At 52.7% G+C, this 23,177-nt stretch overlaps 3 protein-coding genes across 6 annotated transcripts; all 3 read left to right on the top strand.

Annotated features, from left to right (window-relative positions):
- The first annotated feature begins 1,019 nt into the window (after positions 1 to 1,019).
- On the top strand, positions 1,020 to 8,997 carry TNFSF12 (TNF superfamily member 12). 3 transcript variants are annotated; one of them, XM_082604540.1, is made up of 8 exons: positions 1,020 to 1,294; positions 1,452 to 1,502; positions 2,085 to 2,157; positions 2,829 to 2,882; positions 2,970 to 3,005; positions 7,932 to 8,056; positions 8,237 to 8,371; positions 8,813 to 8,997. In XM_082604540.1, exons 1-8 carry the CDS (start codon positions 1,136 to 1,138, stop codon positions 8,849 to 8,851), a joined length of 672 nt encoding a protein of 223 aa, XP_082460666.1. In that variant the 5' UTR covers positions 1,020 to 1,135; the 3' UTR covers positions 8,852 to 8,997. The 3 variants fall into 3 exon arrangements, with proteins under 3 accessions (XP_082460666.1, XP_082460665.1, XP_082460664.1); XM_082604539.1 differs by having other exon boundaries at positions 1,021 to 1,294; positions 1,455 to 1,502; positions 8,237 to 8,997; XM_082604538.1 differs by having other exon boundaries at positions 1,021 to 1,294; positions 8,237 to 8,997.
- On the top strand, positions 8,752 to 12,267 carry LOC309793779 (tumor necrosis factor ligand superfamily member 13-like). Of its 2 annotated transcripts, XM_082604537.1 has the most exons (8): positions 8,752 to 8,875; positions 9,699 to 10,437; positions 10,626 to 10,670; positions 10,776 to 10,854; positions 11,008 to 11,055; positions 11,199 to 11,317; positions 11,529 to 11,667; positions 11,931 to 12,267. In XM_082604537.1, the coding sequence occupies exons 2-8, from the start codon at positions 10,180 to 10,182 to the stop codon at positions 12,038 to 12,040; spliced, it is 798 nt and encodes a 265-aa protein (XP_082460663.1). In that variant the 5' UTR covers positions 8,752 to 8,875; positions 9,699 to 10,179; the 3' UTR covers positions 12,041 to 12,267. The 2 variants fall into 2 exon arrangements, with proteins under 2 accessions (XP_082460663.1, XP_082460662.1); XM_082604536.1 differs by lacking the exon at positions 10,626 to 10,670.
- Positions 12,268 to 13,283: 1,016 nt separating this feature from the next.
- Positions 13,284 to 22,819, top strand: SENP3 (SUMO specific peptidase 3). The gene is made up of 11 exons (XM_082604345.1): positions 13,284 to 13,522; positions 14,368 to 15,093; positions 17,330 to 17,569; positions 17,667 to 17,778; positions 18,167 to 18,314; positions 18,444 to 18,491; positions 18,907 to 18,984; positions 21,232 to 21,369; positions 21,559 to 21,642; positions 21,765 to 21,815; positions 22,272 to 22,819. Exons 2-11 carry the CDS (start codon positions 14,379 to 14,381, stop codon positions 22,380 to 22,382), a joined length of 1,725 nt encoding a protein of 574 aa, XP_082460471.1. The 5' UTR covers positions 13,284 to 13,522; positions 14,368 to 14,378; the 3' UTR covers positions 22,383 to 22,819.
- The last annotated feature ends 358 nt before the right edge of the window (positions 22,820 to 23,177 follow it).

Raw genomic sequence — 23,177 nt, 5'->3', positions numbered from 1 at the left:
TCACGAATCGGGCAGCATCTCATTTAACATGCAGAAAGGCCTCTGAGGAGTTGAACCAAATGGATCTTTTATAGGGACAAGGCATTTATTAGCAAAAGAAAAGAAAGGATTGTTTCAGGCAAGGTCCCCTTGCCTTTGGGGCCACGAAGTCTTTTGGAGACTACCTCACTAGAGTGGATCAGGAAATTCCAGACTGATTGGTTGAAAACTCAACTCCTGGGAGAGGCTGTAACTGCAATTAGGTTAGGTATTACGTTTTGGTTTTGCAACGTGGCTTAGCGCCACGTTAAATTTAAAGAGTTCTTGTAGCTCCAGTTGAGCTCAGGTTAGCCCTATTATTTGTTTAAGTGGCTTCTGTGTTTCTAGAGAAGTGCATTTGGGGAACACACTTGGCGGGGTTGGGGGGGCGATGTTTCTGGCACACAGGTCTAGAAGCTTGCTCTCCCCAGCTGCTTGACCCCAGGCTTTAAATCAACTACCAATTGATTTGCTAAAAGAAGTGAAAACCCAACCCGCGCTAATGGATGCCCTCAGGCTCTTTCCGTCCCTTGCAGGAAAGAATTGTCTTTCGTGCCGCTGCTGAAATCCAAATGCGCCTTGGCCTCTGACCGTGTTGACTGAGGGATTGCCTAGTTACCTTGGTCTGGCGGCCTAAATTAGCAAATCTCGCTTGGGCAGGACTAGACCTGCAGGAGCGGCAGTGCTGTCGCCCCGGCCACCCGTACACAGCCCGAGTGGAGTTTCTGCTCCTTTCAGTCCTCGCTCCCTCTCTCCCGCCGGCTGGCCGCGTGGAGGGCGCTCAGCCGCACACCCCATCTCGCCCACTGCACACTCACACAAACACTGCCCCGCTTTTCCACGCCCGGGCGGTGCGTGCCCCCCGGCAGGGACTCGCTCTGTGGTCTGCACGCGGAGCGGCGCGCGCCCCGCTCCGTGCACTGCTCTCGGCCGGGCTCGGAGTTTAATCTCACACACACAGTGTCCGGCTTCCTGTCCTCATCACCCCCCCCACCTCCCGCCCCGTTTCCCTGGCCCCTCCCTCTCTCCAGCCCGATCCGCCCGCCGGCTCCCCCTCCCCCGATCCCTCGGGTCCCGGGATGGGGGGGCGGTGAGGCAGGCACAGCCCCCCGCCCCCATGGCCGCCCGTCGGAGCCAGAGGCGGAGGGGGCGCCGGGGGGAGCCGGGCACCGCCCTGCTGGTCCCGCTCGTGCTGGGCCTGGGCCTGGCGCTGGCCTGCCTTGGCCTCCTGCTGGCCGTGGTCAGCCTGGGGAGCCGGGCATCGCTGTCTGCCCAGGTGAGGCCCGCCTGCACACCCCTCCCTGGGCAGATCAGGAGCGGACTCTGCCGAGCAGCTGATGGGGCCGGGTGGGCCGAGGGCAGGGGGCCAGGAAGATGGGTGGAGGGTGAGATGTCAGGTGGAGAAGGACAGGGTGACGCTGCCTCCTTCCCAGCAGGAGCCTTCCCAGGGGGAGCTGGTGGCAGAGGAGGACCCCGACCCGCTGGTGAGTGGGGGGTGGGTGCTGGCCTCGGGCTGCTGGGCGTGGGAAGTGTGTGCCTGGTGAGGATGCAGGATGTGCCCCGGTTGTGCCAGCCGTGTGCGGGGGGGTGTGCACCAGCCGCGCCGTGGGGCATGGGTACGTGAGAGAGAGGGTGACAACTGTGTGTGAGAGGTTTGTGCCGCGCTTGTGTCAGCCGAGTATGAAGTGTTTAGTGGCCGTGGTGGAAGTGGGAGTGTGTGGGAGTCTGCGTGGGAGAGGGACGCTGGCTGTGTGTGTGGTGCGTGTACCCACTGTGCATGCTGACTGGGTGTGGGCGTGTGTGCAATGTACCAATGGCTGGTTGGGCGGAGCAGAATAGGGGGATGTGGCTGGTTGTGGGAAGAGGGGCGAGGGCTGCGGCCTGACCCTGGAACTTGCCTCCTCATGGCCCTGGCCACTCTTGGCTGAGAGGCTTGATCCCTCCCTAAGACTTCTGTGCCTCTTGCTGGCTGGGGCCTCTCGTGACGGCCCCCCTGTCGGTCTCAGTTTATGTCTCTGGGAGTCCCTGGCAAGATCCTGGTTTAGCCCTGCCCTTAATGTCCCTAGGACCTGAATCCCCAGACAGAGGAGCGCCAGGATACCCTGCCTTTCCTGAAACTGGTTCGGCCTCGCAGGAGTGGTGAGCAGCCCTTTATCCCAACCTCAGGAATAATAATAGCGGCTGGTCTGTGGTGGCTTCTGGACTCGTTATTGCTTTTGTTCATCATAACAGCCCCGTGAAGCAGGCAGAGCAAAACCCATTATCCTCATTTACGGATAGAGAAACTGAGGCCCTGAGAGTAGAGGGAGGGGGTTCAGAGTCATGGAAACTCGAACCTAGAATTCTGACACTCCCTCTGAAGCTCCTTCCATGGCATAGACCTGCTTCTCACTTCAGACCCTACTCCAGACGTGAAGGCGGGATGGCCAGGAATTAGGAGAACCCCTGGGGTCCTGATGAAGATGAGGTGGGGGAGTCAGAGGCCTGAACCCCAAGAAGCAAAGAGATTGATGACTGGGGTGACCGGGCGACCACGTATCCAGGTTTGCGGGGCGCTGTCCTGGCTTACACCTGTTGGCTCAGAGCGATGATTAATTACACCCCTATTGCTCTCAGAAGCATCCCAGTTTGGATGATAAATTAGCAGCGGCTCTACCTATGGAGGAAGATAAGGCCTGAGGTTCTGAGGCCAGGAGTCTAGACGAGAATAAGGATGCCAGAGTTTTGAGGGGGATGGGGCTGAGAGAGCAGCTCCTGGCCCCTCTAGACGTGGGGACTGCTTTGCCCATCTGTCTTTCTTTGATTCTCAGCACCTAAAGGCCGGAAACCACGGGCGCGCAGAGCGATTGCAGCCCACTATGAAGGTGGGTGACCTTGAGCCACCATGCCCAGGGAGAAGGGGTGGCAGAGGGGCAGGGCAGGGCTCACCAACCCTTTCCTGTGTCTTACAGTTCACCCACAACCGGGACAGGACGGAGCGCAGGCGGGTGAGACCCCATCCCCACCTCTGAGCTCTTCCCTGACCTCCATAGCACTGACCTTCTAGACAAGGGCCCCCCCAAAACCTTGACTTCCCACCCTCATCCCCGCCTTCAGCCTCAGAACCCCAGAAGCCAGTTCAGGAAAGTGCTTAGGGCTCGCTTCTCTAGGCTCCCGAACCTGACCTTCTCCGTGACTCAGACATAGGACCCTGGGGGAGGCCCCTTCCCCTCCCAGAGCACAGGCAGATTCCCCTGACCAAACCACCAGCCCAGCTTCTCCTTTAGCCCTCGCTTGTCTCCAAGAAACATCTTTGATTTTTTTTTTTCCTCTTCTTTGCCCTCCATATTCCAAGAGTCTTCTTGCTCTGATCAGTTTTCTCCAAATGTTTCCAGTCTCTGCTCTTCTTTTCCATCCCTACCCCACTCCCTACCTCAGCGCCATGACCTCGGAACCTCAAACTCATTCTCCAGTCCCTTCCCTATTCTAGACTTTCCCCGCGCCTACTCTGTCCCACCTGTGTTGCTAAGCTAAGCCCCCCCTGAAGCCCGCCTTCCATTATCCTGTTGCTTTTCTGCTTGGATTGCAGCCTCTCCCTGGTCTGCTCTCAACCTCTTTTCCTGGCACACCTTTATGCCTTCTCCACACTTGCTGGGCTGACACCCCCTCCCCATCAGCGTGCCTCGTCTGGACTTTGCACATCCTGTTCTCTCACCTGGAATGCTCTTCCATGTGAGAGGTCAGGAGGCAAGACATGAGAGTGGCTTAGTCTAGGGGTCTGGCAGCAGAGATGGAGAGACGTAGATGGATTCAGTGTGTGGCTTGAAGATAGGGTTTGCTGTGGGGATGAGAAGGATAAGGGAGAGGGGGGAATCAGAAATGACTTCTAGATTTTTAACTTGGGCATCTTTGAGAATAATGGTGCCATTTATTAAAATGGGGGTTAACCAGGGAGGAAATAGGTTGCGAGGTGTGTAAATTAATAATCGAATTCGAGATCTAATAATAACTAAGTGGCTACATAATAATAAACAAGTGAGTTTCACAAATAGATGGCTGCACACGGTAGAGTACACATCCTGGGCAGGATGTGTAGGGTCAGGAGTCATCACCAGATGGGGGTATTTAAAGCTATAGGTCTGGATGAGATACCCAGGGGAAAGACGGGCTCCATAAGCGAAGCCCTGAGGTTCTTGGACCTTTACAAGTGAAGCAGAGGAGGAGAACCCAGCAGAGACTGAGAAGCAGCCAGAGGGAGGGGAAGAAACCCAGGGAGGGTGGTGTCCTGGAGTCTCGGAGGGGACACAGTTTTAAGAAGGAGGATGTGGCTGTGTTGAATGCAGATGACCAGTCACATGAGATGAGAACAGACAAATGACCGCTGGGTTTGGTAACATTAAAAGTCAACTGGTGACCTTGACAAGGGCAGTGTCAGTGGTGTGGTTAGGATGGAAGCCAGCACGGATTAGGTTAAGAGAAAATGGGAACTAGGAATCGGAGACAGTGACAACCCTTTCCAGAAGTTTCTCTGTGACAGGAGCAGAGAAATGGGCCAGGAGGTAGAGGAGGATGTGAATCAAGGAAAAGTTTGGTCCTTTTAGTGATAAACAATACTGCATGAGTCTTAGCTAATACTTATTCAGTGTTTAATCTCATCTAATCCTCCAAACAGTCCTGAAAGGAAGATAATCCAATCATCTCCATTTTACAGATAGAGGTGATGTAACTTGTCCGGGTCATGATGATTCTAAGAGGTGGAGCCAGGATTTGAACCCAGCTAGTGTGTGCTTGTGTTCCAGACATTGTATGAGAGGCAACTGCTGGTGCGTGGGTGGGGGAACCTGCAGGGCAACATCAAGAAGGTGGGAGGGGGTGGGTTCCAGAAGGAAGAGAGGGACACATCATGCCATCACCATAGGAGTCTCAATGGCAACCATTAGAACAGGTTGGTTTGTGGTTTCGGTGGCAGGACATGGGGGAGCCCTTACCTGATGACTTCTAGGTCCTCTGGAGAACGAGGGAGACAGGGGCAGGAGAGATGGTGCTAAAGCAAGTGTAGTGGGGGAAAGAAAGACGACTGCCATGCAGTAAGGAATGAGTTGTGACTGTGAAACTGAGTGACACCACGGTCCCAGACACACCGTGCCCTTAGCCACAACCAGCTCAAACTGGTTCCCTAGCCAGGAATGCCCTCTCTCCTTCTCTCCCACTACTCTTCCTGCCCCAGGCCGACGACCTTCCTCCTTTCTATGGACCATTTATTTCAGCGGTTACCCAGACATTCATTCATTCGTTGACTCAACACACACGCCCTGAGATCCCACTGTTTGTAAGGACCCGGCTAGGTGCCCACAGTGAATAATACCCAGACCTATTTACAAGGAATTGCTGTCCAGGAGAAGAGACAAGCATATAAATTTGTAAATTACAATGTGATACAACAAGAACAATAAAGAAAGTAGCCAGAGGCTCATGGTGGCACAGAGGAAGACCACTTTACAATGGAGTACGGGACTCCTTCCCCAGGAAGGTGTGGGCCTTGAAGTGTGAGTGTGAGATGGACAGGGGGCAGGGGCCACTTGTGCAAAAGCCCCAAGTCTGCCAAGAGTATGATGAGGCTGGGGGACCGGAGCAGCTCGATGTGGCTGAGGAGACAGAACTAGAAGAGCAACATGGGGTGAGGCCAGAGAAGAATATGGAGCCAGGTCACAAATGGAATCTGGAAGTTATCCTGAGGTCAAAACAAGAGAGACAGGCTCGCATCTGCATTTTAGAAACGTCACTCTGTGGCTCTGTGTCACGTAGCGAGTAAACTGGACCAGGCAAGACTGGAAACAGGGAGTCCAAAGAGGAAGCAGGCTGGGAAGAGTCCCAGTGAGAAGTGGCAGGGGCCAGACCAGGGAGGGAGACAGCGCTATTTAGGTGCAGAATTGCTGGAAACTGGTGATCAGTGAATGAAACTGGTAAAGGAAAGAGTGGCTTGGGTGCCTGGTTAAGAGGTAGAACCAGGAACCCAGTGTGGAATGCAGACAGTCAAGCAAGTTTGGGATGGGGGAGGACCAGGCTCAGTTTTCATCTAGGTGAGTTTGAGGTGCCAGGGGCTATTCTGATGGCAGGCAGGTAGCAGTGTCAGGAGGGGCAGGAAAGGGCAGGGCTGGAGACTCAGGTTGGAGTCTGCAAAATAAAGGCCAAGGGAACCCCTAGGTGGGGATGAAAATGCCCTGCGAGCATTATGTTCTCCTTGAGAAAGCAACAAGGACAGCGCTCTGGGGCAGGCAGAGGGTGGGGCTGCTGGGGAAGGAAGCTGGCCAGGCTACTGAGATGAAGCCAGTGAAGCCCTGGAGAGTGACCCATGGACCCAAACGAGAGAGCTGTTGCCATGGCCGCCTCCTTCCCTCTATCTTCCCATCAGCGTGTGCTTGGTGCCCACTCAGGGCAGGCCCAGCTCCAGGGTCTGGGGTGCAGTAACAAGACCAATACCTCTGCCCCCTGGGGGAGTCAGACCCCAAACTATCACAGAAGGAAATAAAATGATTTCCCTCCTTGGTGACTGCTGTGAGAGAAACGGGGTGGGTGGAGGAGAGATTATCGGAGACGAGCTATTTCAGGCTGGGAGGACTGGGGAGGTCTCTCAGAGAGACCAGTCTGACAGAAGGGGCCAGGCAGGGGAGGAATCCTGTGGGGAGGGAAGAGCAGTAAAAGCCCTGTGGAAACAATGAGCTTGGTGCGCAGCAGGAACAGAAAGTGGGCCGGAGTGGCTAGAGTCTTGTGACTTGGAGGAATGTGTGAGATTAGATGCGAGAGGTAAACAGGGGTAGCCCATAGAGGACCTGGGAAGCCACTTGAGACGCTGCTTTGTCATTTGATTATTTATCTTCTTTACAATTTGCAATTACCCTCACTCTAGACTTTTTTTTGTTTTTGGTAACAGCTTTATTGAGATATAATTCACATTCTATATAATTCGTCTGTTTAAAGTGTACAATTAAGTTTTTAGTATATTCACAGAGTTGTGAGATCATCACTACGGTAATTTTAGAGAGTTTTCATTACCTCGAAAAGAAACCCTGTACCCTTTACCCACCACCCTATTTTCGTGATTCCCCCAGCTCTAAGCAACCACGAATCTACTTTCTATCTCTATATATTTGCTTACTTGGACATTTCATAGAAATCATATAATACGTGATCCTTTGTGACTGGCTTCTTTCACTTAGCAGAATGTTTTCAAGGTTCCTTCATATTGTAGTGTGTATTAGTATTCCATTTCTTTTTTCCGCCCCCCCCCCCTGGCCCCAGCACGTGGCTTGTGGGATCTTAGTTCCCCAGCCAAGGATCGAACCCACAACCCCCGAAGGGGAAGTGCAGAGTCTTAACCACTGGACTGCCAGGGAAGTCCCATTACTGCATTTCTTTTTATGGCTGAATCATATCTCACTGTATGGACTTAACACAATTTTCCTTATCCATTCATCAATGGATGGACATTTGGGTACCATTTTATTATTTTTAATTTTTTTTTCTTTTTTCCCCTCTTTTTAGCTTTTTTTTCATATTTTCCTTTTCTCTTATTTTTAATTTTAATAATCCAAGTAACATATGATTCAAGTAATGCATCGATACATTCTCCAACTAGAAGAGCAAACAATACAGACACAAACTATAAAAGCCCCCACGCTTCTTCAATCCTCCTCTTCTCCCCAGAAGTGGCTGGTGACAACTTGCCCTGTTTGCTTCTGGTCATATATGTTGGGTTTCTTCACCGAACTTCCTATTACACTCCCAGCTCCCTAGGCCCTGGAGCCTCCCTTGCCCTGGGCCCTCTAGATATCTTCTGGGTAAGGTAGGCCCAAAGGTTTATAAACTCAGTGGCTGGGGAGTGTGAGAAAGTTCTATAAAGGGATTTCCCCCTGTCTCTGAACATCCACATTCAGGTGTGGACGGGACGGTGAGTGGCTGGGAAGAGGCCAAAATCAACAGCTCCAACCCACTGCGCTATGACCGCCAGAGCGGGCAATTTATGGTCACCCGGGCTGGGCTGTACTACCTGTACTGTCAGGTAAGCCCCACCTGGCTCCACGGGTAGAGCAGGAACTGAGGGAGAAGGGCTGGGCTTAAGGGGTGGGGGCAAGTTAAAGGTGGGGAGGAGGAGCTTGGGGTCTGGGCTGGACAGGAGCCCAGGGCAAGCAGAGGCCTGGACTCCGCCCCCCGCCCCCCTCCCCCCTCCCCCACCCCCCAGGTGCACTTTGATGAGGGGAAGGCTGTCTACCTGAAGCTGGACCTGCTGGTGGATGACACGCTGGCCCTGCGCTGCCTGGAGGAGTTCTCGGCCACAGCGGCCAGTTCCCTCGGGCCCCAGCTCCGTCTCTGCCAGGTGTCCGGGCTGTTGCCCCTGCGGCCAGGGTCCTCCCTGCGGATCCGCACCCTCCCCTGGGCCCATCTCAAGGCTGCCCCCTTCCTCACCTACTTTGGACTCTTCCAAGTTCACTGAGGGGGCCCTGGTCTCCCGATGGTTTGCCAAGGCCGCTGGCTCCCCACGGCAGCTCTCTGAGCACCCCAGTCCCCTCTGCCCACCCTGAGCGGCCCCTCCCCCAGATCTGCCTCTCCCTCTGTAGGCTGCCAGGGCACGCTCAAGAGATGTCCATGCCACAGAAATAGTCCCCTCATCTCTGACAGCTCCCCCGCACCTCCAGCTCCACCTCACTAGCTCCCAAACCCCCATTTATCTCCTGACTCCCTACCCTGGCCGCAGCCCCCCAGGACACAGTGTTTACTGTACTCTGGGTGACGATGGGTCCTGAATACCCCTCCTCAGGCACTGAGAGGGGCTGGATGCCAGAGAGACTGGGACTAGGCCAGGAGTTCCCGAATGTGAGGGGTAAGAGACCAAGACATGATAATTCCTCCCCTGATAATTCCCTGTGGATTTTTAAAACAGATATTATTTTTATTATTATTGTGACAAAATGTTGATAAGTGGATATTAAAGAGAATAAGTCATGGTCGCTCTCTTTATTGGGCCTTAGGGGACATCCTCGGGGTAGCTGAGGGCCATGCGAAGGGGGTCTGGGAATTGGGGAGTCGGGGGCAGGACGCCCGGGATTCCAGGGCGATGTCCAGGCTTGGGAGTGGGGACCTACATGCCTCTAACCCCCAAGCATGAGCAGAGAGTCGAAAGGCAAACTGCCAGGAAAAAAAATCAATCCTCTGCCCAAGGTCCAGCAGAAGCAGCCTCATTTACCTATAGGAGGCGGGCTTCCTCCTGCGGGGAATCCCTGGGCTGGGAGGAACAGCAGCCCTTCCTCCTGGCAGCCTCGGAGACTTCAGCAGGTGCTGGCACAAGCCCTGGCTGGGACGCGGGGTGGGAGCAGGCCCAGCATGGGGGCTCAGGGGCAGGAAGCGGGACGCCAGGGCCCGGGAACACGGACACCTGCATCCTTGGGGCCAGGGAGGAATCCTACAGTGGCAGGGTGCATGGGCTGTCTCTTTCTCTCTTTGTCCAGAGCCTTATGTAAGAGCTTTTCTTGGGAAACAGGAAGTCCTGCCTGCCAAGTTCAGCACACAGGGAGTAGTGCAGGCCTTATTCCAACACACCCGGCCTGGCCTTAACCCCAGAACTCAGCCAGTTTCTTGCTTCCGCGACCCTGGTTCTCCTCCCTGCTGACGCCCTCCCCTTCTTTCCCACCTTTGGTCTCTCTCAGCAGACTGCCCCAGAGATCTCGCCTGTGCCCGGGCCAGAGGGTCTTCCACTCTCACCCCTTGACCCTCAATGCTGCCCAGCTCGTCCCTCCATCCCGGCTCCTGGCACCATGCCCCATAGCCAGCCAACCTTCCCTCCCCCACTTCTGGGGCCGCCCTGGGGTTCCTGCGCTCTGGCCGCTCCTCCTGGGTGTCACTGGCAGCCCTGTCCTTCTTAGAGAGACTGACACCAAATTCTCCTGAGGCTGGAGGAGGGTGAGGGGTCTCAGGACAACACTGGCCCCGCAGCGGGGTGCCAGGAGCACCAACAGTGTCCCGAGCTTGCTTTCTGCCTCCCTCCTTTTTATTCTCAAGTTCCTTTTTATTTCTCCCTTGCGTAACGCCCTTCTTCCCTTCTGCACCACTGCCTGCACCCCGACCCTCCCCGTCACCTCCTTGCTACCCCACTCCTGAGGCTACAGCTGTTGGCAGGGTCCCCAGCTCATGCCGACCTCATCTCCTTCTTTACTAGCCCCCAAAGGGCCCCCGGGAGACATGGGGGGCCCAGTCCGAGAGCCGGCACTCTCAGTTGCCCTCTGGTTGAGTTGGGGGGCGGCTCTGGGGGCTGTGGCTTGTGCCATGGTTCTGCTGACCCAACAAACAGAGCTGCAGACCTTAAGGAGAGAGGTGAGCCGGCTGCAGAGGACCGGAGGGCCCTCCGAGAAGGGGGAAGGGTATCTGTGGCTGAGCCCCCGGGAGCAGGTGAGTGAGGGGAGAAGGGTGTCTGGGAGAGGATGGGTGGCAGGGTGGTCTCCAGGCCTCTTGGTTCCAGCCGCCTGGTCTGCAAAGTTTTCAGTGGGTGCAAGAGAGGGTCCCAGGTTTGGAGGTCAAGGGAGCAACCATTCCAGGAAAGGAAATTGTTAAAGATTAATGCTTCTCGTACCTAACAGATCCTGGAGGACAGCCAGCACCAAGACTCAGGTTGCTGGGGAAAGGTGCAGGAGAGATGTGAGGCATTCGCGGGGCGGGGGAGGCCTGGGGGAAAGGCTTCCTGGGACCCTTGCATCTTAGCCTAACCCTGACCCTCTTTCCATGGGCAGAGCTCTGATGGCGTGGAAGCCGGGGAGAATGGGGAGAGATCCCGGAGGAGGAGAGCAGTGCTCACCAAAAAACAGAAGAGTGAGGCCCCCGGGGTGCAGCAGGGGTGGGAGGTGATCAAGCAGCACGGGGATTTGGAGACTGAGACCTTGAGCCAGGGGTGAGGGTGGAGGGCTGACAACAGGGCAACGGGGGCAGGTGGGCGCCGCTGAGATTTCCTCCTTCTCTCCCCAGAGAAGCGCTCAGTCCTTCATCTTGTTCCCGTTAACATCACCTCCAAGGGTGAGCACTATTTTCAATAATGGCTTTTGAGGAGAGGCAAAATCTAGGAACTGTGGGGCTGGCACGTGGGCCCAAGAGAACGTTAGAGGACAAAGTGTCTGAGTGTGCACAGAAATCCTGACTGCCACACTCCTTGCCTCCAGAGGACTCTGATGTGACAGAGGTGATGTGGCAACCAGCTCTCTGGCGTGGGAGAGGCCTGGAGGCCCAAGGATATGTCATTCGAGTCTGGGATGCTGGAATTTATCTGCTGTACAGCCAGGTAACCCCAAACACCCCTTGAGCCTCACCTGAGGGCCTGGAGGCCTGTTCTCCCAAAGCCTTATGCCCCAGCACTGAGGGTTCCCAACTCCGATGCATACCCAACTTAGAGGGCCCTTCTTCATTCCTCGGCTCCCTTGTCAGGGCTCCTGAGGCCGCCCAGACCTGAGCCACACTATCCCGTTTTCTTCATCTCCTCCCTTCCCTGCCAGGTCTTGTTTCATGATGTGACTTTCACCATGGGTCAGGTGGTATCCCGGGAGGGCCAGGGAAGGCAGGAGACTCTATTCCGATGTATACGAAGCATGCCCTCCAACCCCGACTGGGCCTACAATAGCTGTTACAGCGCAGGTGAGAGCCTGAGAGGTGGGTGAGCAGTGGAGGGTGGATGTGAGGAGAGCAGGGGATCTCTGACCTGGGGCACTGGTGGTGGGGGGCTACAGCAGGGGGTTGGAAGAAGCGTGGGTGTAGAGGCAGAGCTGAGGAGTGAAGGACAGAATACCTTGGTCCTTACAGGAGGCAGAAACAAGGTTGAGCTGGAGAAGGGAGGGTGAAACGTCAGAGTATCTTTATGGCCGTGCTTCACTGAGCATCTCTTTTCTCCTTTTTCTCAGGTGTCTTCCATTTACACCAGGGGGATACCCTGAGTGTCATAATCCCCCGGGCAAGGGCGAAACTTAGCCTCTCTCCACATGGAACCTTCCTGGGGCTTGTGAAACTGTGATTGTGTTGTAAAAGGTGGTTCTGAGCTTGGAAGACCAGGGTGGGTTCATTTTGGAGACAGCCAAGAGCTGACTAGACAAAGGACAGGGAACAGTCAGGAACAGAGGCCTCTTCTGGGTTTGACTGGAATCCCAGGTTTGACAGCTCATGACTCTCCCTTCCTCCCTTCTCCCCCCCCCCACCCCCAGGACTTTGAATTCATGGATATTAAAGAGGTAGTAGAATATCTTGCTCTTAGTCTCCATCCAGCCCCAAATTCTTGAGGGAGTTGGGTGGGGGTGGGAAATGCCCGGCATTGTCTAGACTTGCTCTGGGTCCCACTGGAATGCTTCCAGAACAGCACCACCATCTAGCGGCAATCTGAGACAATGATCCTGCCTATTGGCAGATGGCCCTGAATCCTTCTGCCACTCAGGAAAACTCCTGGTTCTTTACACCACACCTCTCTCTAGGTATCCTCTGCCTCTCCACTCCACAAGAAGCCTCATCTTCACTCTCCTTTCTCCATCTATTGGGGCCCAGTTTCCATCACTGTCTCCAGAGGTGTGATTATTATGCGCCCGTCTGCAGAAGGTGCCCAACGACGACGGTGCCCTTGCAGCCACATCATTACTCTTCGGGTGCCAACTTTTGCCTTTCACGCTCTCCACTGCCCTGTCGCGGCAGGCCACTCTAAGCCTCTCTGGACTGGGAGGGGAGCCGGGGAGCCTCGGATAAATCGTACGCCCTAGTCCTGATCCTGTCTCACTCCTCTGATCTCTTTCTGCGCAAGCCCTGCCTAAAGTTAAAAAATAAAAGAGAATAAATGGAACCTCGGATCCATTTCCCCTGCTGCTGTGCCTCAGCTCCGTCCCCGTACCAGGATCTCCCGGCCCTCCCGGCCCTCCACCGAAGCGCCTCACTGGACTGAGGCGTCTCACTGGACCGAGGAGTCAGGGTCCCCAGCTCAAGCCCGGCGGCGCGTGGAACGCAGGGCTACGCAGCGCGGGGGCGGAGGGCGGGAGAGCGTCACGGAAAACGCAGGCGCAAAAGAGCAAGTGGAGGCACCGCCCCGCACGGCTCGGGTTAAGCGGGTCTGCGCAGGCGTGGGGATCATGGGCGGGACGGTCCCGTGGCGTCTGCGCTCTTGCGCAGGCGGGACTAGGCGCGTGGTGGCCGCGGCGGCGCTGTTCGCCGGCTGTGACGTAATAATTGTGCGCCACCACCGCCGGTGGGCCTGGGGCTCGCGGGAGGGGAAGGAGGAGGACGAGGAGGAGGGGGAGGTGGTGGAGGTGGAGGCTGAAGCAGAGCGAGAGGCGGTTGCGGCGGGGCGGCTCGGCGGGGCGGCGCGCGGCCCAGAAGCACTGGAATCCTGAATTGAGACGGCTACGCCTGAAGACAGCAGGAGTGGCGGGGCAGCCGCCGTCGCCGGAGAGATGAGCCGGGAAGCCTGAGGCCGGAGACGCCCGCCCTCGGGCCTGTCCGCCCGGCTTCCCCGCTCCCGGTGAGGACGCCCCCTCCCCTCCCCCCAGCTCTGCCACGGCCTCTCCCATTCCTGGACCCCATTCCTACCTAACCGGGGCCCAGGAGGCCCTCGAAGGGGCTTTTTAAGGCCCTTGCACGCCGAGCCGCCCGAGCCTGTAGGATCCTACCGGTGCTGGGACGCATTCTGGTACCCGGGACGGAGCAGGAGAGGGGGCTGGGCCAACCTAGCTCGGCTCAGTTCAGTCCCAGCGCGCCTTGATTCGGCTGCCTAAGCGCCGCTTCGGTTCTGTTTCAGTTTCCTTTAAAATCATTCCCTTTCCATTAGATTTTACCACCTGAACCATATTCCTGGTATCCCCATTCCTTCCTGAGACTACCTGAGCATGCCTACACACCCCACTCATTCCACGGTGATGGAGAACTCTCTTCCCACTCTAGATCACGGTTTTCCTGCGGAAATTGTGTTCTCCTCAGGTGTCTTTGTACCATGTCAGGATTCCCGTACTGAGCCTTCTCCGTTATTAGGCTCTCAGCTAGGACATCCCTGGTGGTATTAAAATAAGAGAAGTGGAGCCTGAAAATACTAGGTTTGATCTGGGGATCTGAGAAATAAGAGCCTCGAGGCCTGCCGCTTAGCCCTTCTTCCTTGCCTCTGTCTGGGCAAGAGAGAGATGATGGCACAGACTCTGAAGGGCACCTTGTGGACCATATTAACTAGGAAGATATGAAGTTAGGAGTTTTGAAGCTTTTTCTCTTTTCCTTAGTTTATTTGCATTTGATTGCAGAAGAGGCGTGCTGAGGAAGAGAGGCAGAATCCGGGGTGTAGGATGTTTGGATTCTGATGCTCTAACCTTTGTTTTACAGGTTACTGGAAGATGAAAGAGACTATACAAGGGACCGGGTCTTGGGGGCCTGAGCCTCCTGGACCCGGCATAGCCCCAGCTTATTCAAGTCCCAGGCGGGAGCGTCTTCGTTGGCCCCCACCCCCCAAACCCCGACTCAAATCAGGTGGAGGGTTTGGGCCAGATCCTGGGTCAGGGACCACAGTGCCAACCAGACGCCTTCCTGTCCCTCGGCCCTCTTTTGATGCCTCAGCTAGTGAAGAGGAGGAAGAAGAAGAGGACGACGAGGATGAAGATGAGGAAGAGGAAGTGGCAGCTTGGAGGCTGCCCCCCAGGTGGGGTCAGCTGGGAGCCTCCCAGCGGCCTCGCCCTCCCCGCCCTGCTCATCGGAAAACGTGTTCACAGCGCCGTCGCAGAGCTATGAGAGCCTTCCGGATGCTGCTCTACTCAAAAAGCACCTCGCTGACATTCCACTGGAAGCTTTGGGGGCGCCACCGGGGCCGGCGGCGGAGCCTTGCACACCCCAAGAACCATCTTTCACCCCAGGAAGGGGGTGTGACACCACAGGTGCCATCCCCCTGCTGTCGTTTTGACTCCCCCCGGGGACCACCTCCCCCCCGGCTGGGTCTGCTAGGTGCTCTCATGGCTGAGGATGGGGTGAGAGGGTCTCCACCAGTGCCCTCTGGGCCCCCCATGGAGGAAGATGGATTAAGGTGGACTCCAAAGTCTCCTCTGGACCCTGACTCGGGTAAGGTGGGAATGGGGCAGAGGAGGGCATGGGGAGAGCTAAGATCCTGGGAGACCGGGAGCCTCTTGCTGTGGTGAGAACTGGGTCTAAGGAAAGTAGGAAGGTAGAGAGCGGGAGGGTCCAGAACAGCAGTGAAATGTCTTCAGCCCCACTTTGAGCAGGAACTAAGTCTGGGAAGAGAGTCAAGGCCGGGATACAGGATCCATAAGTAGGTGTCCTGTGCATAGATGAGAAAGGGAGTCGTGGTTTAGAAAAGTTAGTCATGTCCGCTTGAAGTCCCTCTTCGTGTGGCCTCTCAGGATAAGTGCCCCTGCGTGTACATTTCTAGAGAGTGCCGTTCTTATAGTGGTGGGCTGGGATCTCTCTGAGTAGTGGAGTACATCACCTGGACAGTTGTGTGCGACATTCTCACTCAGAGTATTTCTCTTTCGGAGAGCCCCACTAAACAACTTCAGGCTTTCTTTTTATTTATGTATTTATTTATCTATGTTTTAAAAACGTTTGTTTATTTATTTTGGTTGTGCCGGGTCTGAGTTGCGGCAGGTTTTTTATTTCTTTATTAATTATTTGAGTATTTATCGAGCCTTTGCTGTATGCCAGGTACTATGCTAGGTGCTAGGCATATAGTGGTGAGAAATATTTCTGAAATTTACATCTCTCTGAATTCCTAGTATTTCTTGCTTTCCTCCTGTTCATGAGTACAGGCATACCTCATTTTATTGCGCTTTGCTTTATTGCAATGCAAAGACATTGCATTTTTTACAAATTGAAGGTTTGTGGCAACACCGAGTAGAGCAAGTCTGTCAGCGCCATTTTTCCAACAGTATTTGCTCAATTCATGCTTGTATCACGTTTTGATAATTCTCGCAATATTTCGAAGTCTCCACCCACGAAAAGATTACAACTCACTGAAGGCTCAGATGATAGTTAGCATTTTTTAGCAGTAAAGTGTTTTTTTTTAATATTTTTATTTTATTGGCATATAATTGATTTACAGTATATTAGTTTCAGGGGTACAGCAAAGTGATTCAGTTATACATATACATATATTCATTCTTTTTTTTAGATTCTTTTCTCATATAGGTTATCACAGAATATTGAGTAGAGTTTCCTGTGCTCTATAGTATATCCATGTTGATTATCTCTATTATGTATAATAGTGTGTGTATGTTCATCCCAAGCTCCTGATATATCCGTCCCCCCAAACCGTTTCCCCTTTGGTAACCATAAAGTTTGTTTTTGATATCTGTAAGTCTGTTTCTGTTTTGTAAGTAAGTTCATTTTACCTTTTTTTTAAAATTACGTTCCACATATGAGTGATATCGATATTTGTCTTTGTCTGACTTACTTCACTTCGTATGATAATCTTTAGGTCCATCCTTGTTGCTGCAAATGGCATTATATCATTCTTTTTTATGGCTGAGTAATATTCCATTGTGTATATATACCACATCTTCTTTACCCATTCCTCTGTTGATGGACGTTTAGGTCGCTTCAATGTCTTGGCTATTGTAAATAGTGCTGCCGTGAACATTGGGGTGCATGTATCTTTCCGGATTATGGTTTTCTCTGGTTATATGCCCAGGAGTGGGATTGCTGGGTCATATGGTAGTTCTGGTTTTAGTTAAGGAACCTCCATACTGTTCTTCATAGTGGTTGTACCAATTTCCATTCCCACCAGCAGTGTAGGAGGGTTCCCTTTTCTCCATCTCCAGCATTTATTGTTTGTAGACTTTTTGATGGTGCACATTCTGACTGATGTGAGGTGATACCTCATTGTCGTTTTGATTTTCATTTCTCTGATAGTGATGTTGAGCATCTTTTCATGTGTAACAAAGTATTTTTAAATTAAGGTACGTACATTTTTTTTTTTAGACATAATGCTGTTGCACACTTAATAGATTATAGTAAACATAAGTTTTACATGCACCGGGAAACCGAAAAGTTTGTGTGACTCGCTTTATTACGTTATTCGCTTTATTGTAGTGGTCTGGAAGTGAATCCGCAATATCTCTGAGGTATGCCTGTAGTTAACTTGTCCTCTCTGTCTTTTATAATCTCTTGGACATAATTATCTCATGCTTTAGGGTTTTCATCCTTTAGAGTTTATATTGGTAGATTTCGTTCCAATTCATCCTTTTTGTGGTCTTATAATTTGTGTGCATCATTTAATCTTCCCATTGGCCTTTGATCTGAGCCAGTTTCTTGCCTCCATTCTGTTTCCCCTGCCCTGCAGGCCTCCTCTCTTGTACTCTGCCCAACGGCTTTGGGGGACCACCTGGGCCAGAAGGGGAGCGAAGTCTGGCACCCCCTGATGCCAGCATCCTCATCAGCAATGTGTGCAGCATCGGGGACCATGTGGCCCAGGAGCTTTTTCAGGGCTCAGATTTGGGCACTGCAGAAGAGGCTGAGCGGCCTGGGGAGAAAGCTGGCCAGCACAGCCCCCTGCGGGAGGAGCATGTCACCTGTGTGCAGAGTAAGGAACCCTAGAGGATCTAGTCTTTTCCCCACAGCTGACTCCTAGATCAGAGTCTGGAGGCCTTACCTCACTTCTCTCTCTCTCCTCCACTCAGGCATCTTGGATGAATTCCTTCAAACTTACGGCAGCCTCATCCCCCTCAGCACTGATGAGGTAGTGGAGAAACTGGAGGACATTTTCCAGCAGGAGTTCTCTACACCTTCCAGGTGAGGCAGGAAAGAGATGCTCTTTGGAAGAGGGCTGGGACCGGGGAGATGGGGTGAGAATGCTGCTGCCTTTTCTCCCATAGGGATGTAGTCGGGGAGGAGGAGGGAGCTAGAACTGAGGGCAGGAATCTGCAGGCAAGGTGCCAGGCCCCTGTGAGCCAACCGGGAGGGGCTTTACGTGGGACCCTGAAATACCACGTGTACCTAAGTATTCATGTGCCTCTTACTGGGGAGTAAGCCTTTAGCAAGTCCTCAAAAGGACCCATGACCGAAAAAAAGAAAAAAAAAAAAAAGGTTAGTTTTAGATTCTTATTCTAGGCAGTAGAAGGTACTTCTGTGTGCCCTAGCCCCCTCGTCTCTTGTGTGACTCCACCCTTGGCCTACCCAGGAAGGGCCTGGTGCTGCAGCTGATCCAGTCATACCAGCGGATGCCAGGCAATGCCATGGTGAGGGGCTTCCGAGTTGCCTATAAGCGGCATGTGCTGACCATGGACGACCTGGGGACCTTATATGGACAGAACTGGCTCAATGACCAGGTAAGGAGGCGTGCAAAAACAGGCCCAAGAGGGGATTCAGGGAGCAGGGTGTCTGGGGCCCTCTGCATGGGGGAGCCCTGTACCCATGCCACACCCTCCATGGCAAGTGGCCTCCCATCTTCTCCCCAGGTGATGAACATGTATGGAGACCTCGTCATGGACACGGTCCCTGAAAAGGTAGGCCTAACCAGATACTTCAGTCCCTGGAAGAACTTCCACAGTTTTTAGCAGCTTTTTCAGTCCCTTTCATCTCTTCCATTTTACGTAAAGAGGGTCTTTCTCCCTGGGGAGAGGCAGTAGAAGGTAATTTGTTCAATTCAAATCTGTAATCTTGGTCCTGAACTTAACAATTCTAGTCCTTTTCTCCAGTCTGTAGTGTTTTTCCCTGATGGCTAACCCCACAGATTGGGGTGGGAAGCTATAAGATGAGGTTAAAAATAGTTTGTGTTTTTACCCTCAGTGAGTTGGACTAGAGTTTGTTGAAACCAGTCCTCAGAGCCATAATGAAATGGAGTGGGCTGGGGAGAGGACACTTAGCAGGAGGGCCTGAGGTCTTTTAATTCCATCCAGCTCTTTTGTATCATTGGCACAGGTGCATTTCTTCAACAGTTTCTTCTATGATAAACTCCGTACCAAGGGTTATGATGGGGTGAAAAGGTGGACCAAAAACGTGAGTTATGAATTCACATCTACTTGTGTAACACCTTGCTTGCCTCTAATGAAGGGTTCTGTTTCCTGTGAGCCCTTTCCTCAACGCTGTTCGTTCAAACTTTCAAGTATTTATTAAATGTCTTCTGTGTGCCAGGTGCTGTTCTGGGCACTAAGGATACAGTATTAAATAAAGAAAACTTCTCGCCTTTATGGGGTGAGAGTAAATATGCAAGCTGAATTTCAGCTAGTGATAAGTGCTGTGAACAAATTAAAACAGTAATGCGGTAGCATGGGGGTGGGTACTTTAGATTGGGTGGTCTGGGAAGGCCTCTGTTAGCTGAGACTTGAATGACAAGGAGCTAACCCTGTGCAGATCTGGGGCAAGGGTGTTCTAAGCAAAGGGGACAGCAAGTACATGGGACACAAAGTGAGAAAGAACGTTTGAGGTTCAGAGGGCCTGTGTGGTTGGAGCAGAGTGAGCAAAGGGAAAACGATAGAAAATTTGGTCAGAGAGTAGATAATGTGAGGCATGGAGGGTAGATTTTTTTTTTTTTTAATAAATAAATTTATTTATTTTTGGCTGCGTTGGGTCTTTGTTGCTGTGTGCGGGCTTTCTCTAGTTGTGGCGAGCGGGGGCTGCTCTTCATTGCAGTGCACGGGCTTCTCATTGTGGTGGCTTCTCTTGTGGCGGAACACGGGCTCTAGGTGCGTGGGCTTCAGTAGTTGTGGCGCACGGGCTTAGTTGCTCCGCAGCATGTGGGATCTTCCCGGACCAGGGATCAAACCCGCATCTCCTGCATTGGCAGGTGGATTCTTAACCACTGCGCCACCGGGGAAGTCCCGAAGGAGGGTAGATCTTATTCTTTGTGTTCTGAGAAGCCATTGAAGAGTTTTAAGCAGGGTGGGAAGTGCCTCACGTTTTAAACTCCTGTTTCAATGATAGATTGAAAGAGGGAAGAGTGGAAGCAGGCAGGCTAAATGGAGTAGCCGAGAAGTCCAGATGAGAAACTTGGACCAGAGTGGTAAAGGTAGAAATAGAAGTAGTTTTATCTAGGATAAATTTTGCCAGTAGAACCAATAGGACTTTCTGATGGATTGGACATGAGAAATGAAGAAAAGATAAGATTCAAGGGATGATGCTTAGGTTTTTGGCCTAAGTTCCTGGGTAAAATAATGAAGGGGAAGGGGAGCCGGCTTGGCGTTGGTGGGGAGTTCTTTTCCCCTGTCCAGGTAGTTTACCTGCCCTCTGATTCAAAGGCCATGAAATTTCTATAGTGAGGTAGGGCCGTTGACTCCAGCATTTCTTTTTTTTTTTTTTTTTTTTGCTGTACGCGGGCCTCTCACTGCTGTGGCCTCTCCCGTTGCGGAGCACAGGCTCCGGACACACAGGCTCCGCGGCCATGGCTCGCGGGCCCAGCCGCTCCGCGGCATGTGGGATCTTCCGGGATCGGGGCACGAACCCGTGTCCCCTGCATCGGCAGGCGGACTCTCAACCACTGCGCCACCAGGGAAGCCCGACTCCAGCATTTCTTAATTCCTGTCTCCAGGTTCAAGAGCTTTACACCTGCAGGGACCTGGCAGGCCTTCTTCTGGTAGAGGCAGGGTGACATGCAGTGGAAAGAACTTGGCTTTCTATATGCCGGTGTTTAAATCCCACCTCTGCCATTTCTTACTTCTGTGACCTTGAGCAAGTGACTTTACTTTTCCAAGCCACAGTTTCCTGATGCGAACTTTCTCAGAGGATTGTTGTGAGCGTTAACTGATTGAGCATCTGTTAGGTGCCATGCATTGTTCTTAGTGTATCATGGATATTAATTAGTTTAATCTGTATAACAAACAGGTGAGGGTAGGTACTATTATTTTCACCCTCTTACAGAAAAGGGAACTGAGGTACAGAGAGTTATTAAGTAACTTGCCTGTGGTCATATGCTAGTAAATGGAAGAGCTGGGTTTGAACCCTGAAAGTCTGGCTCCAGGATCCTGAGCCTGGGTTCTTAGCTACTAAGCACTTGTACCTTTAATGTGTGAAAAGTACCTGTCCCTGTCCTGGGCTCTCGAGTGTTTGTTCTGCACCACCTCCTCTGTCCTGCCTTCTTCCTTAAGCCCAAGAATCCAGACATCCAGATGCTGAGCCTTGCCTCACAGTCCAGGGGCTGAGTATTGAGTTCTCCCACTTGGCTCCTTGCCTGCTCCTCCTTTAGAATCCTCCTGGCAATAGGCAAGATTCCTGTGCTGTCTTTCCTGACCTCCAGCACTGCTTCCTTAGGTGGACATCTTCAATAAAGAGCTATTGCTAATCCCCATCCACCTGGAGGTGCATTGGTCCCTCATCTCTGTTGACGTGAGGCGGCGCACCATCACCTATTTTGATTCGCAGCGCACCCTGAACCGCCGCTGCCCTAAGGTTTGAGAGGGAACGGGAAAGATGGGCAGGAGGATGTGGGGAGGAGATCCAGTGGCAAGGCATTTCAGGCAGAAGGGTGGGTTTGGAGGCTCTGAGGAGCAACCTGGGCTTGGTGCCTGTGACCACCACAACTTGGGTTCAGTTGGGAAATGTAGGGACATCACTTCCTCCTTTTCTCCATCTACATAGCATATTGCCAAGTACCTACAGGCAGAGGCAGTGAAGAAAGACCGGCTGGATTTCCACCAGGGCTGGAAAGGTTACTTCAAAATGGTCAGTTTCTAGAGGAGGGTTTATGGGGGGTGGGTTTTGGGGGCATGGTAGGAGGCAGAAGTTGAAGCCATACGTGTAGGGTCTCCCCCAGGAGAAGGGCTTACCTTCTTTTTATTCTCTAGAATGTGGCCAGGCAGAATAATGACAGTGACTGCGGCGCCTTTGTGTTGCAGGTAAGCAGATACCAGTTGGGTTAAAGAGTTGGGAGGGAGGCGGGAAGCTGTTCTGCCTTTCTCATTTGGCTCACAGCCACTTAGGGAGCGAGAGTAAGCTTCTGTGTTAGAATGCAGAAACCCTGATTTCATTGTCCTCTCTTGGTTTCTCCATACCGCATTGGGACTGGGTGTGTGGTCCTTGGTCTCTGGCCCTGATATAGCTGCCTCCTGATCCCCTAACGCAAAGTATTTTCTCTGTTAACACTAGGTATTTTATGTACCAAATAGGAACACTGGCTTTAGAGTCAGACTTCTTTTGAGCTCCAGTCTATAGGACCTTGGCTTCCTTTGTGAAATGGGAATGTTCTCGGAAAGATCCAGTGAGATGTGTGTCATACAAAATATGTAGCACAGGCCCTGATTTGGGGGGGATGCTCAGTAGATGGTTCTCATGGCCTGCTTTGTTAACACCAGTATTGCAAGCACCTGGCCCTGTCTCAGCCATTCAGCTTCACTCAGCAGGACATGCCCAAACTTCGTCGGCAGATCTACAAGGAGCTGTGTCACTGCAAACTCACTGTGTGAGCCTCGTATTCCAGGCCTCAAGCCCATTCATTAATGGGCAGGGGGACATGGGAGACCCTTCCTTCCCAAGAAACTCCAGTTCCCTTTGTCTCTCTAGCCTCTTCCCACCCAATTCCCTTTGGATTTTCATATTTAAATGTTTTAATTGATTTCTGTATTTTTTTTTCTTTGAGAGAATATTTGTTGATTTCTGATGTTCAGGGGTTGGCCATGGAAAATCCCCTTTTTCCTTCTGTCTACAGGGGAGTATGGCCTTGTGGCCTAGGTGGGGCAGTCATCTCCCTTCCATGTGCAGGGCGGGGTGGGCAGCAAAATCTGTGCTGGGGTGGTGGGCGGGCAACGGGATTACTGCCTGCCAGATCTTCAAACTTTTTTTTATATATATATATATAAATACCATGGTCCTTCTCTGGTCAATAAAGGATCCTTTGGAGATACATAGTGGTGGTCTTCCTTAAGGGGCCTCAAACTAGTGGATATGCTCTCCGGTTTTCCTCCAGTCAATGCTGTTAGCTACCCTTTCATGGGTCTTGAGACTTACGTGGGGGCCAGCTTTCCATCTCAAGACCATGTCTTCAACCAAAAGAATCCCCCAGCAGGGGGAGCCAGGGCTGGAAGGAGGGAGGGTAGGTAAGCCTCAAAAATATGGGAGCTTGAGAGGTGCTGAAGTTGGGAAAACAGCATACTTAAAGGAGCCCACCAAGATTCATGACAGCAACCCCAAATGCTCTTAAGCCCGTTACGTCAGTTCCTTCATCCTTTCTCCCTCCAGCCCGGGGGTATGGCCCTTGATTC

The sequence above is a fragment of the Mesoplodon mirus genome (genome assembly GCF_964341445.2).
Source record: "Mesoplodon mirus genome assembly, chromosome: 18".
NCBI classification, from domain to species: Eukaryota; Metazoa; Chordata; class Mammalia; order Artiodactyla; family Ziphiidae; genus Mesoplodon; species Mesoplodon mirus.
The sequence above is the reverse complement of the archived record's forward strand: the minus strand, read 5'-3'. Positions and strand labels throughout refer to the sequence as shown.

Excerpts from the sequence above, each read along its gene's own strand:
- TNFSF12 (XM_082604538.1), top strand. The coding sequence starts at position 1,136 with ATGGCCGCCCGTCGGAGCCAGAGGCGGAGGGGGCGCCGGGGGGAGCCG. Across the intron at positions 2,883-2,969 it reads GATTGCAGCCCACTATGAAG|TTCACCCACAACCGGGACAG; the intron begins GTGGGTGACCTT and ends TGTGTCTTACAG. Across the intron at positions 8,057-8,236 it reads TGTACTACCTGTACTGTCAG|GTGCACTTTGATGAGGGGAA; the intron begins GTAAGCCCCACC and ends CCCACCCCCCAG.
- LOC309793779 (XM_082604537.1), top strand. The coding sequence starts at position 10,180 with ATGCCGACCTCATCTCCTTCTTTACTAGCCCCCAAAGGGCCCCCGGGA. Across the intron at positions 10,855-11,007 it reads GCTCACCAAAAAACAGAAGA|AGAAGCGCTCAGTCCTTCAT; the intron begins GTGAGGCCCCCG and ends TTCTCTCCCCAG. Across the intron at positions 11,318-11,528 it reads TTTATCTGCTGTACAGCCAG|GTCTTGTTTCATGATGTGAC; the intron begins GTAACCCCAAAC and ends CTTCCCTGCCAG.
- SENP3 (XM_082604345.1), top strand. The coding sequence starts at position 14,379 with ATGAAAGAGACTATACAAGGGACCGGGTCTTGGGGGCCTGAGCCTCCT. Across the intron at positions 15,094-17,329 it reads TCCTCTGGACCCTGACTCGG|GCCTCCTCTCTTGTACTCTG; the intron begins GTAAGGTGGGAA and ends CCTGCCCTGCAG. Across the intron at positions 21,370-21,558 it reads TGAACCGCCGCTGCCCTAAG|CATATTGCCAAGTACCTACA; the intron begins GTTTGAGAGGGA and ends CCATCTACATAG.